The 12,309-nt window shown below is 39.9% G+C and overlaps 1 protein-coding gene across 1 annotated transcript; it reads left to right on the top strand.

Moving 5' to 3' along the window:
• The first annotated feature begins 1,556 nt into the window (after positions 1–1,556).
• GKN1 (gastrokine 1) lies at positions 1,557–10,828 on the top strand. The gene is made up of 6 exons (XM_043981040.1): positions 1,557–1,568; positions 5,457–5,510; positions 5,796–5,933; positions 7,552–7,659; positions 9,104–9,245; positions 10,734–10,828. Exons 1-6 carry the CDS (start codon positions 1,557–1,559, stop codon positions 10,826–10,828), a joined length of 549 nt encoding a protein of 182 aa, XP_043836975.1.
• Positions 10,829–12,309: the final 1,481 nt, after the last annotated feature.

Genomic DNA, 12,309 nt, shown 5'->3' with positions numbered 1-12,309 from the left:
TTTATATTTAGTGCAGGAAAAAACCTTAGAGAGTGTAGGAGTTCTTGACTTTGAGATCACAGACAAGGGATGGTAGTCTATAAAATTGAATGGGAAAAATACATCTTTTTTCAATATAATCGGTTTCCTTTGTATTCCTATATATTTTACTAGAAACATTTAAAAGCATTACTATGAGGAAGGATCAATCCATAGGGTTCACCAGACTGTCAAAGGGGTCCGTGACACAATAAAGGTTATGAACCACTCTTCTGGTGTTAGTCTGACCCCTCATTTCATAGATAAAGAAACTGAGGCCCTGAGAGGTATTATAACATTCCATAAAGTGGCATTCTAAGAAGGCATAATTAAAGGACGCCTTTAGCCCAATTTAGTTTGTAAGATGGGGGTACCTAAGTGGAACAATGCATAGAGTGTCGGTCCTGGAGTCAGGAAGACTCATCTTTCTGAATTCAAATCCAGCCTCAGACAACTATAATCCTGGGCAACTCATTAAACCCTGTTTGCCTCAGTTTCCTCATCTGTAAAATGAGCTGGAGAAGGAAATGGCAAACCACTACAATATATTTGCCAAGAAAACCCCAGATGGGTCACAAAGAGTCAGACATGACTGACAAACAGCTAAACAACAACAAAAAATTCATGCTTCCCTATACTTTCCCCCTTGGCTACTGTGTAGCAGAAAACATTCTGGATTTGGATTCAGAGGACCCATGTTCACATCCTCACCCCTCTACTTAGTACTTGGGTGACCTTGGATAGATCATTTAACCTCCCTTGGTCTCAGTTTTCTTATCTGTCAAATTAAGCCATTGAATTAGTTGACTTCCAAGGTTCCTTCCTGCTCTAAGTCTATGATCCAACCTCCTACTTTTCTAATCCCTGAAATTCTGAGCCATTATCTATCTTGAAAAACTCCTTTCCCCTGCACCTCTTACTAAACTCTGAGCTCTCCCTCTCCCCAGTTCCCTATCCTCCTCTGGTCTCCTCTCAAGGGGAAAAATATGGGAATCATAGAGGGTCTCATAGTGCAAGTATGGAGACATAGCTTCAGCATATAAAACATGCAAAGGTAAAATTCTTTTATTTCGAAGGTCAGCTGCACAGAATGAATGAAGCCCTGAATGCCATGACCTAGGCTGCTCTCTGCTATCTCAGAGTGCATAAAGCTTCTCCCTTTCCACCTTGTTTGATTTTGGGGATCCTAGTTCTCATATTGATTATGTATAATGTCAACATACAAAACCACTCACAGACCCATCCCTAACTTCAAGCCAACCCAAAGTTATCATAAAACTGTGAACAGGCCCTCAACTGCAACTGATGAGTCAGATCAAATTCAGGTTAAAGGGTCTTGCCAACTAAGTAGATATTGTGGGCAGTTTCCTGGTACATTGTGACATGGTATAAATAGGGGGAAAGGTAGAAGATTAATATCAGACTCAGCCCACCCACACCTAGTTTGAATACGAGAGTTGGAGCATATATATTGCTGGTTCCCCAGCACTGACTCCATGAGATCCTTCTAATCTGCCCTATCACCTCCCAAGAACACAATGAAGCTGTTGGTGAGTAGACAGGCCCTTCCTTTGCTTTTGTAACACCAGAATTGGAGAGACAGTGTGGTGCAGTGGAAGCGACCCTGGATTTAGAGTCAGTGAGTTTGGGTTTGAAACCAGGCTTGGTCATTGACTATATATGTGACCTTGGGTGAATCACTTCCTTTGCCTGAACCTGTTTGCTGTTTTTTTGTGTTTTTTTTTAAGTGAAGCAATTGGGGTTAAGTGACTTGCCCAGGGTCAAACAACTAGTAAGTGTTAAGTGTCTGAGGCCAGATTTGAATTCAGGTACTCCTGACTCCAAAGCTGGTGCTTTATCCACTGCGCCACCTAGCTGCCCCTGCCATTTTGCCTTTTGCAAAATGAGAAAGTTGGCAGAGATGGTCCCTTCCACTCCTGAATCTTGTAATCCTATGGTGAATGTTAGCAATCTTATAGGAATTTATTTTGTGATAGAAAGCAAAAGAGGGGGTAGGGAAAAACGCCTACTATTTGCACACTACTATGTGCCAGTCATTGTACTTTTTTTTTTTTGATGAGGCAATTGGGGTTAAGTGACTTGCCCAGGGTCACACAGCTAGTAATTGTTAAGTGTCTGAGGCCGCATTTGAACTCAGGTCCTCCTGAATCCAGGGCCGGTGCTCTATCCACTGTGCCACCTAGCTGCCCCTAAGTACTTTTATAAATATTATTTCATTTGATCCTCACAACAGCCCTGGGAGGTAGGTGCTATTATTATCTCCATTTTATAGCTGAGGAAACTGAGGCAATCAAAGATTGTGACTTGCCCAAGGTCACAAGAAGTGTCTGAAGCCAGATTTGAATTCTAGTCTTTCTGATTCCAGGCCTAGCACTCTATCCAAGGTGCTACAATTACAATTAGCCTCTAAATTCTTTTGTAATGGACATTTGGAAAAAACAAAACAAAACAAAAAAACAAAAACCTCTCCATTCTAGTTTTCCCCATGATGAGACTTAGATCAGAGAAGATAATCAGACGCTTCTCAGGATTTGCAGCTAGATGATGATTTGGAGATTATTTAATCCTATTCCCTCATTTTATTGATAAGGAAGCCAGGGATGTGAGGGGATGTGAGTTGTTTTTGTTACACAGGCAAAAAATGGGTGGAAACATCAACTGAACACAGGTCTTCTAATACCAGAACCATTATTCCTTATACTTAATGTATTGTTATCAGTCACTTCAGTCATGTCTGACCCTTCACAACCCCATTTGGGGGTTTCATGGCAAATATACCGGAGTGGTTTGTCACTTCCTTCTCCAGCTCATTTTACAGATGAGGAAACTGAGGCAAAAAGGGTGAAGTGACTTGCCCTGGGTCACACGGCTAGTAAGTGTCTGAGGCTAGATTTGAACTCAGAAAGATGAATCTTCCTAACTTCAGGCCTAGCATTCTATCCACTGCTCCACCTAGCTGCCCATAGACTAAAGTAGAATGATGTAATTGCTGTTTCAAGTGGGAACCAGGATCTCATAGTTATGTTTAAAGGGTCTCCCCATAGCTATGTCTGTCTTTAGCATAATTGCTCTTTGCTTCTGCACTTTAACAACCCCTCACAGTCATAGGTCCAGGACCAACTTGATGACAAAGGGCTTCATTTCTTCTTTGGCTAAGGGATCCAATACCATTTACCATTCATTATTCAAGCATTCAATGCTCAGAGTAAGTGGACAGCAACTCTCTCCCCAACATCCCAGCTTTGAAATGGGGTTCCACATAAGTCAGCGTGGCCCCAACCACCAATCAACAAAACGCTTATTAAGCACCGTGGCTAGAATTCAGCACAGAGGCACTTGAGACAAGACTTCAAGGAATTTGTCATTAGTACGAGGGACAAGACGCACATGGCCTTTTTCTTATACTCCTGCCTAACGCAGATAGACATATAATGGTTCCCTGAAGCCAGAGTGGAGTACTCCCCCTTCCCAGAAATCCTGCAGTTTGCTGACCCTTCTGTGTCTCTGCTTATGTTCTTGTCTATGCTGGAACTGCCTGCTTTCCCTCTTCAGATAATGAATTCCTATCAAATCCTTTAAAGCCCAATTCCAGATGTCACCCCCTCCAGGAAGATTCCCCTGCTTTCCTTCCTCAAACTCCAGTTAGTGTTGACCTTTCCCCCTTGTGAGCTCATGGGTGACTTTGTTTGGCACCTCTCTAATGCATCTTATCTGTGTTAGGAGAAAAGATGCTTAGATCTTTTCTCCTTACAGGACTGTGAGCTCCGTGGGTCTAGGGACTGTATCTTATCTAAGCTTCATGTTTCTCCCTGTGCCTAGGATAGCATTCTATATGCTGTAGTCACTTAATAGAACTTCGTTGGGTTGAATAGAATGGGCTACAAGAGGAGAGCAGTCATATCCAGCATACAAGTGCCTGCTTCATGTCACTGAAGGTAGCTGTGGTTTGCTGGAAGAGCACTAGGCTTGGCATTAGCTTTCCATCCTGGCTCTGCCATGGCCATGAGGCTCATGTGTTCTTTCTTGGTTATAATACAATATTCCCTCTCACTCTCTCCAGTTATTTCTGTCATGGAGGAGATATGTTGTATCAGATTAGATAGCATGTAAATTGTTTTGCAGACCTCAAGTTCTATATACATGTTAGATATAATGATGATCTGGACCTGTGATCTCCTTGGTGTAGGGAATTCCTGGTGAGGAAACTCTCTCTATCAATGTGGATTCAGGAACTGTTCTGTAACATATTTAGAGTCTACAGCCTGGAGCACTGAGAGGTTGTGACTTTCCTAGGGTCATATAACCAGTATGTATCAGAGGCAGGACTTGAACTCAGGTCTTCTTGACTCTAAGGATGGCCCTCTACCCATTATCCCACTCTGCCTTTAAAAAAAACTTTAAAAATATTTCTTTATTATCTCTCTTCCAATGTTCTCCCCAATTGAACAAGAGTAAAAATGAAAAAATAAAACTTTATAACAAATATGCATAGTCCAGTTAAGCAAATTACCACATTGGAGAAGCTAGAAATGGATCTCATTCTGCATTTGAAGCCAATCTCTTATCTGGTGGGAGATGGACAGCATGTTTCATCTTTGTTCTTTTCCTCAGGACTCCCCATACTGCCTTTCAATATTTATAGAGATATGGATGCAGATAGACAAATATTTGTACATATTCATGTTCTTCTATAACAAAGTATGTATTTTCCAATAAAGTGGAATACATACTCTAGGGCATGGTGTTGGAGGTCACAGTGTGTTAGGAAGGGTGTTGAAGACCTTGACTTGACTTGAGCAAAGGTGCTCAAAAGTTGCTGGCAAATGTGAAAAGGTTCACATACATACTAGAAATGGACTGTATACTTATTTACTTAGAAATTGCCTAGCTAAGAGCAGTGAGTCTAATCACCAAGTTGGTCACAAAGAAAGGAAGGAAATTTGGGGCCCTAGTTGCCCATTAAGACACTCTACTAGAAGGCTACAAATTTAGAAAGCACTTACAGGAGGAAGAATTATGGAGTCCAAGTAAAAAGTGGCTCAGTCCAGTTCAAACTAGTTCTATCCAGTAAGGGAAGGTCCCTACAGAGAAAGATGAGACAGACCAAAGAGTGACACAGATGCAGACAGACAGAGTTAGAGACAGAGCCAGGGAGAGAGAGAGATGGAGAGACAGAAAGAGAGAGAGATATACAGAGAGAAAGAGAGAGAGAGAGAGAGAGAGAGAGAGAGAGAGAGAGAGAGAGAGAGAGAGAGAGAGAGAGAGAGAGAGAAAGGGAGAATAGAGCTGGAAAGAAAGAGAGAGACATATGGAGAGACAGAAGACAGAGACAGAGACACAGGAAAAAACCATAGAGATAGTGATAGAGACAAAGCATTCATATTCTCTATTTTTCCTGGTTTTCTTGATCATTTCAGATTGTGTTTATTGGACTCCTCGGATTCCTCTGGGATCCCACCTCTGCTGACACAGTGAGTCTACTTATCTAAAACATTTGTTGGTTTATTTTTTTCCTAAGAAATAATGTGTAGGAGCAGTCCAGTTTTGTCACTAATATGTTAAATGAAATATACACTCTAAAAAACCATACATAATAACTCACAGTTTCATATACAATTTTCTTTTTTTTCTGTTTTTCTTGTATATTGAAATGGTCACATTCCTTAATGTTTATCAAGTTAAAACAAAAAAATAAAATTAACAATACTGTTGAGGAACTATGGTGATATGATTCTGAATGTATTTTGCAATCTCAGAATATCAATGTCAGCAATGACAACGACAGTAATGGTGGTTCCCAGACGGTGAGCATCAACAACGACCACAATGTAGCCAACGTTGATAATAACAATGGATGGGAGAGGTCTTGGAACTCAATCTGGGACTACAACAGTGTAAGTAGCCAGCCTTTTACATGCATAATCTCAAAAGAACCTAGGATCTTTGACCCATCTGTCTGTGAAGCCCCAAGGAGAGAATAGATGTGAAAAACCATCAAATCCCTTTGGGTCTTCATTTCTCATTTATAAATAAGGGGAGAGGGCCAGATGGCATCTGGGGTCTCTTCCTGCTTTGAAGTCTATAAGCCTATGATCCTGAAGTGTTTTCTAAAATTAAATACAATCAGTAGTGTGCTGGAGCTGACCCATGAGAGCCAATTGTTAAATGTTCAGTGTAAGCATTTGTGCCTCAGAAATCAGCTAATGCTAAAAAGAAGGACTGGATTTACTATTTTATTTATTGTCTAGACTAAGAAAGTGAAAGCGAAACTGGTCATGCAGATTAAATGTGTGCTGCGACACATTTAATACATATAGTACATATGTATGTATACTTACACACATGCGTATGTATCTATGTACTCTATGAACACATGTATTCATAATAAAAACTTATACATACAATACATTATGATATAACATAACATCCATGATTCACACATTGAGCACACATGTGTGTACGCATATGTGTACACACAAACATTCATTGCAGTATGCATAAACATACAATGTGCATCATACTTTCATACATGTATGTCTACGTGTGTGTCCACATATGTGTACATATATACACCCATGCATACATTCCCTGTGTTAGAAACAGTTGCTAAACATTTACTAGCATGCCTCTGAAATAGAAATTATTTGAATATCAGAATGTAGTCTCTCTGAGAGAATCCCAAGTGCTGAGTGGACTGCTTAACACATAGCAAGGCCCTAATAGATACTTGTTGTTGCATTGGAAAGGGCTAAGTAAATGAAGATGATTCAGTGAGCTGGCCTCATTTCACTCCATTTCAGATTTTTCATGGAGTCCTTGTTTTTGCTCCAGGTTCATGGGAATATAAAGCTCAAGGGGACTCAGGATATCATCTAATTCATCCTCCTCATTTTACAAATGAGAAATTTGAGGCTCAGAGAGGCTAATGATTTTCCCAAGGTTACAAGGTAGTAAATAATAATAGCAAGTATTTATCTAGCACTTTAAGATTTGCAAAGTACTTTACATAAGTTATCTAATTTGATGCCAACAATAATCCTTTGAGGTAAGTGCTATTCTTACCTCCATTTCATATATTAGGAAAATTAAGTCTGAGAGACTAATTGATTTGCCCAAGGTCAGATGGCTAGTAAGTGTCTGAAGCCAGATTTGAACTGAAGACCTCTGGACTCCAAGTCCAACCCTCTATCCACTGCTCCATCTACCTGCCTCCAACACAGTCAAGGTTGGAACCCAAGTTTCCTGATTCCATAGCCAGTTCTCTTTCCACTTTGGCAAAATTTCTTTCTTTCTTTCTTTTTTTCTTGTGGGGCAATGAGAGTTAAGTGACTTGCCCAGGGTCACACAGCTAGTGTCAAATGTCTGAGGTCGGATTTGAACTCAGGTCCTCCTGAATCCAGGGTCAATGCTTTATCCATTGCACTACCTAGCTTCCCCGGCAGAATTAATTTCTGAAGGGAATAACTCCATTGGGAAATAAAAACTTCACTACTCATAATTTCTTTTTCACAGGGCTTTGCAGCAACTAGGATCTTTTCTAAGAAAACCTGCATTGTGCACAGGCTGAACAAAGATGTTGTTCCTGGTCTTCAGGAGCTTGAGAGGATGTCAAAACAAAAGGTAAAACACGTTTGCCATTTATGAAAGAGAAACAGCAAATGTGAGTCAGGGTCCAATTAGAGAAGTCAGAATGAAGGTTAAAGAGGATGCTTTAGATCTTCTTTCTAAATAGGTGAGGGGAAGACACTGTGGGATAAACATGTTAGGTGAGTTTCCAGGAAAGGAAGAATAAGCAGATGCTTGTTAAAGCATCAGTGGGCTCTCATACTCTTGTGAAAGGCATCTCCCTACATTCCAGTTATGACTTTTCTCCCCTTGGTGCTGCTCCTTTTATAGCTATTGATTATCCATAGTAATCCAGAATCCCAAAGCTAGAGTTGAATCCCTTCCCTGTTACATGGGGTTCTTCATCATCCTTAAGCTGTTCTTTGTCACCCCAGACCATTTAGTCTCTATCAACTTGAGAATCTCCGTGGTCTCCCTTTTACATGCCCTGCAACTGTTGTTGGGTCATTATTATTTTTTGCAATATTTGATTGAATTCACTTGTAAATTCATCTGATTCTGGAGGCTTTCCTCCCCCCTTTGGGAGTTCATGTGTAGCTTGTTCAATTTCTTTTTGTGATATTGGGTTATTTAAACCATTTCTTCTATTAATCTGAGTATTTTATGTTTTTGTAAATATTCATCTACTTCACCTGTGATAACAGTTTTACTGGCATATAAGTTGGCAATATAGCTTCTGATAGTTTGCTTTATTTCCATTTCCATTATTCTGAATTCTTTTTGGGGTGGGGGGAGAGGCAATGAAGGTTAAGTGACTTGCCTAGGGTCACTCAGCTAGTAAGTATCAAATGTTTGAGGCTGGATTTGAACTCAGGTCCTTCTGAATCCAGGGCCAGTGCTTTATCCACTGTGCCACTTATCTGCTCCCTTTATTTTATTTATTATTATTATTATTATTATTTTGTTGTTGTTGTTGTTTTTTGTTTTTGTTTTTTGCAGGGCAATGGGGGTTAAGTGACTTGCCCAGGGTCAACAGCTAGTAAGTGTCAAGTGTCTGAGGCTAGATTTGAACTCAGGTCCTCCTGAGTCCAAGGCTAGTGCCTTATCCACTGCGCCACCTAGCTGTCCCCTTATTATTATTTTTTGATATGAACAATTCGGTTTTCTTCTTTAAAAGTAGATTAGCTAACTACTTTATTGATTTTTTAAAAGCCTAGTTTTTAGTTTTATTTATGAGTTCAATTTTTTTGCCTTTCAATTTTGTTAATCTCTTTCTTTGATTTTCAGAATTTATACTTTGCTGTTTAGTTGGGGGTACTGATTCACTACATGTTCAATTCATTCATTTGTTACTTCTCTATTTTATTAATGAAAGCACTTAAAATAAAAATTGTCCCCAAATGACTGCTTTAACTATATCCTATAATTCTTGCATGCCTCATAACTGATTGGTCGCCTCAGCTTGTTGATCATTTGCCCTGTCTGATTGTCCCCTTAGGCAAATGTACATACTGGACCTTCCCCTAAAAGCCTGCAGTATGAAATTGAACCTGAGGCGATAGACAACCTGGCCCAGTTTGGAACTCCTATTGAAAACATGTGCAAAGGGCTTCGCACATACAAAGCTCAGGAAGTTCAAGGTAAGTATCTCTCCTAATGGATATTTCATTCCAATTCTTTAGCCATTCTTTGACCAGCCTTTGTAATCATCAACAGAAATTGCTTAGTTACTGTGTTAAGTACAGAGTAGATGCTCACTGATTCATTCAACATACATTTTAAAAATCCTATTGTGTACTTTGTATTGTGACTGAGCAGTTTCTGCTGATGTTTCCAAATACTACGTAAAGTCCCTGACCTCAAAGAGTTTAATAGGTTTCAGGCAGGACTAATAATGTATGTACTCAGATACATCAGAAAATAATAATTGCATAGAACAAAGTGCCTTAAGAAAGAGAAGAAAGATGGCTTATAGCTGGTAGTATCAAGGGAAGCCTCAAGAAAGTGGTGGCATGGGGCAGCTAGGTGGTACAGTGGATAGAGCACCGGCCCTGGAGTCAGGAGTACCTGAGTTCAAATCCGGCCTCAGACACATAACACTTACTAGCTGTGTGACCCTGGGCAAGTCACTTAACCCCAATTGCCTCACTTAAAAAAAAAAAAAAAGAAAGTGGTGGCATTTGATCTGGACTTTGAAGGGTGAGTAAGATGTCATTAGTCTGTTATGAGAAGGGAATCATTTTAGGATGAATTCTAGGTATGTGTGAGCCAAGTCAGGAAAATATGGTACATATTTGGGGGCTTATGAGTAAATTAATGCGGTTGAAGTATAGAGAACATAAAAGCCAATAGAATAAAATAAGGCTCAAAAAGTTGTTCAGAGCTAGATTATGGAAGGACTTGGGTTCCAGGAAAAGCTTGGGTCATTTTACAGGCAGGAGGACAACAGCTGGGATGGCCTGGCTACAATACAATTCTAACTACAATATTATATTGGAGGCCATTTGTTCTTATTTAAAGACATTTTCTGAACACCCATAAATGGATTAGTTGGAAGATTCATAGATAAGAGATATACACACTATTAACCAAATTAGGAGATGGTATGATTCATTCATTCACAGTGGAAACTGCTCCTGAAGCAAATCATTTGTTGGGGGGGGGGGGATTAGAGGAGACTGTCTGGTGAGAGGAGAAAGGAAGGAAAGAAAGGAAGTATTGGGTTGTATGGTCACAGATAAACACAGAGGGCAGCGTAAAGGGATGGAAGTGTGGTTGAGGGAGATAATAGAAAGGTGGCACCGGAAGTCCCTCAGGTACCGAACCCCTTCCCCACATCCTCGAGTTACAAGGACTAAGAGAACTGTCCAGCAATTGCTAGGAAGAGTAAGTACTGGACTCTGCCCTTTTCAGGAGCAAACACATGCTGTCCCAGGTCAGTTCCTTGATGCAAAATCCCTGGGCTGTGTGTGGTTCTTTATGGCATGCTTCTAGGCAACTGAATTGACCTCAGGATTTTCACATGCATAACTTTTTTACTGAGCTCAGATAAAAGGCGGCATGATATGCAGAAAGAAGCTGTTCTGCTAGAGACACTGACGTTGACTTAACCATTCCTTTCTCTGCAGGGCAAGGCTTCTTTTTCTTCAGTGGCTCATGCTTTGATGTTAATGTCCTCTGGGTTCTGAATATCTCCTTATGTGGAGAGACAACAGATGTGTGAAAAAGTCTCTGAAGACACATCAGCCAAGATGTGACCCCCAAAACTCTTCAAATTTTAAAATTACTTAAAAAGAATAAAAAATTTCTATTCCTTATCTTGCTTTTTCCGAATTGTTTCTCTTTATCTCTGTTTCTGAGTTCTCAATAAAACCCATTTACTATTGGACTCATCATAGTTTTATTTATATATTCATTATTTCTTTTAAATTTCTAATGATTTCTGTCTGTACTTCTTTATAGGCTATTGATTTAAAAATGGATGGGGCTGTAGGATCCATTTAATCTAATCCCCTCATTTTATAGATGATGAAACTGAGGCCCAGAGAAGTTGTCACTCACCCAAGATCATACAAATAGTCAGTGATGAAAGCAGGATTTTAACCTAAGTCCTCTGATTCCACAGCAAGTGCTTTTTCCATTGTAGCATGGACCTTTCTATCTTAAGATACATTTGGTGGGGCAGCTAGGTGACAAGGTGGATAGAGCACCAGCCCTGGATTCAGGACCTGATTTCAAATCCAGCTTCAGACACTTGACACTTACTGGCTGTGTGACCCTGGGCAAGTCACTTAACCCCAGTTGCCTCACTTAAAAAAAATATATTTAGATATTTCCTATCCATAGGGTACATGTATTATTAGGGAAATGCCTTATAATGAAGTTCTCTAGCTACTTCAAAAACTTTGTAACCAAACCCCTACACTGATGTTTAGGACCATTCAATCTTCTTCTTCTTTTTTTTTTTTTTTTGGTGGGGCAATGAGGATTAAGTGACTTGCCCAGGGCCACACAGCTAGTAAGTGTCAAGTGTCTGAGGCTGGACTTGAACTCAGGTCCTCCTGAATCTAGGGCTGATACTTTATTCATTGTGCCACCTAGCTGCCCAATGCCATTCAATCTTATTCAGATTTTTAAAGAATGTTATAGTAAGGTCCCTGTATAGTATATATTTATTTTATAGAAGGAGTTAACAGAGTAATGTTTAATTTTTTAAAGGTGGACTAATACAAGCCCTTTTTTAAAAAAAATGGGTCTATGGTTTTGACACAATTACATAGACATAAAAAAACCTAGCCAGTTCAAAAACAAAACAATGATTTTTAAAGTAAAAATGTGATTGACTGAAGCAACCTCCCAGAATGTAGGGCCTTTGTAAGTAAAGGGGAAAATGCAAATTGTTGTGAAACATAGTATAAATGATCAGTCAGTCAACATTTATTAAGCACCAACCATGTGCCAGGCACTGTGCTAAGCATGGAAACACAAAGAAAGGTAAAAATTTAGTACCTGTTCTCAGGGAGCTCACATTCTAATGGGGTGAGACAACGTGCAAGTTAGTGTTAGCTTAGACGCACTAAGTACTGGAGAAATTGGACACGGTCAATAAAGGGAAGACACAAGGACTAAGGGGGATGAAGAAGGCTTCCTATAGAAAGTGGGATTTTAGTTGGGACTTGAAGGAAGGCAGGAAGCCGAGATGAG

This window comes from Dromiciops gliroides, chromosome 2 (assembly GCF_019393635.1).
Source record: "Dromiciops gliroides isolate mDroGli1 chromosome 2, mDroGli1.pri, whole genome shotgun sequence".
Lineage (NCBI taxonomy): Eukaryota > Metazoa > Chordata > Mammalia > Microbiotheria > Microbiotheriidae > Dromiciops > Dromiciops gliroides.
This window is presented reverse-complemented; position numbering and strand designations above follow the sequence as displayed.

Coding starts and splice junctions, on each gene's coding strand:
- GKN1 (XM_043981040.1), top strand. Junction 5,934..7,551: donor CAATCTGGGACTACAACAGT/GTAAGTAGCCAG, acceptor TCTTTTTCACAG/GGCTTTGCAGCAACTAGGAT. Junction 7,660..9,103: donor AGAGGATGTCAAAACAAAAG/GTAAAACACGTT, acceptor TTGTCCCCTTAG/GCAAATGTACATACTGGACC.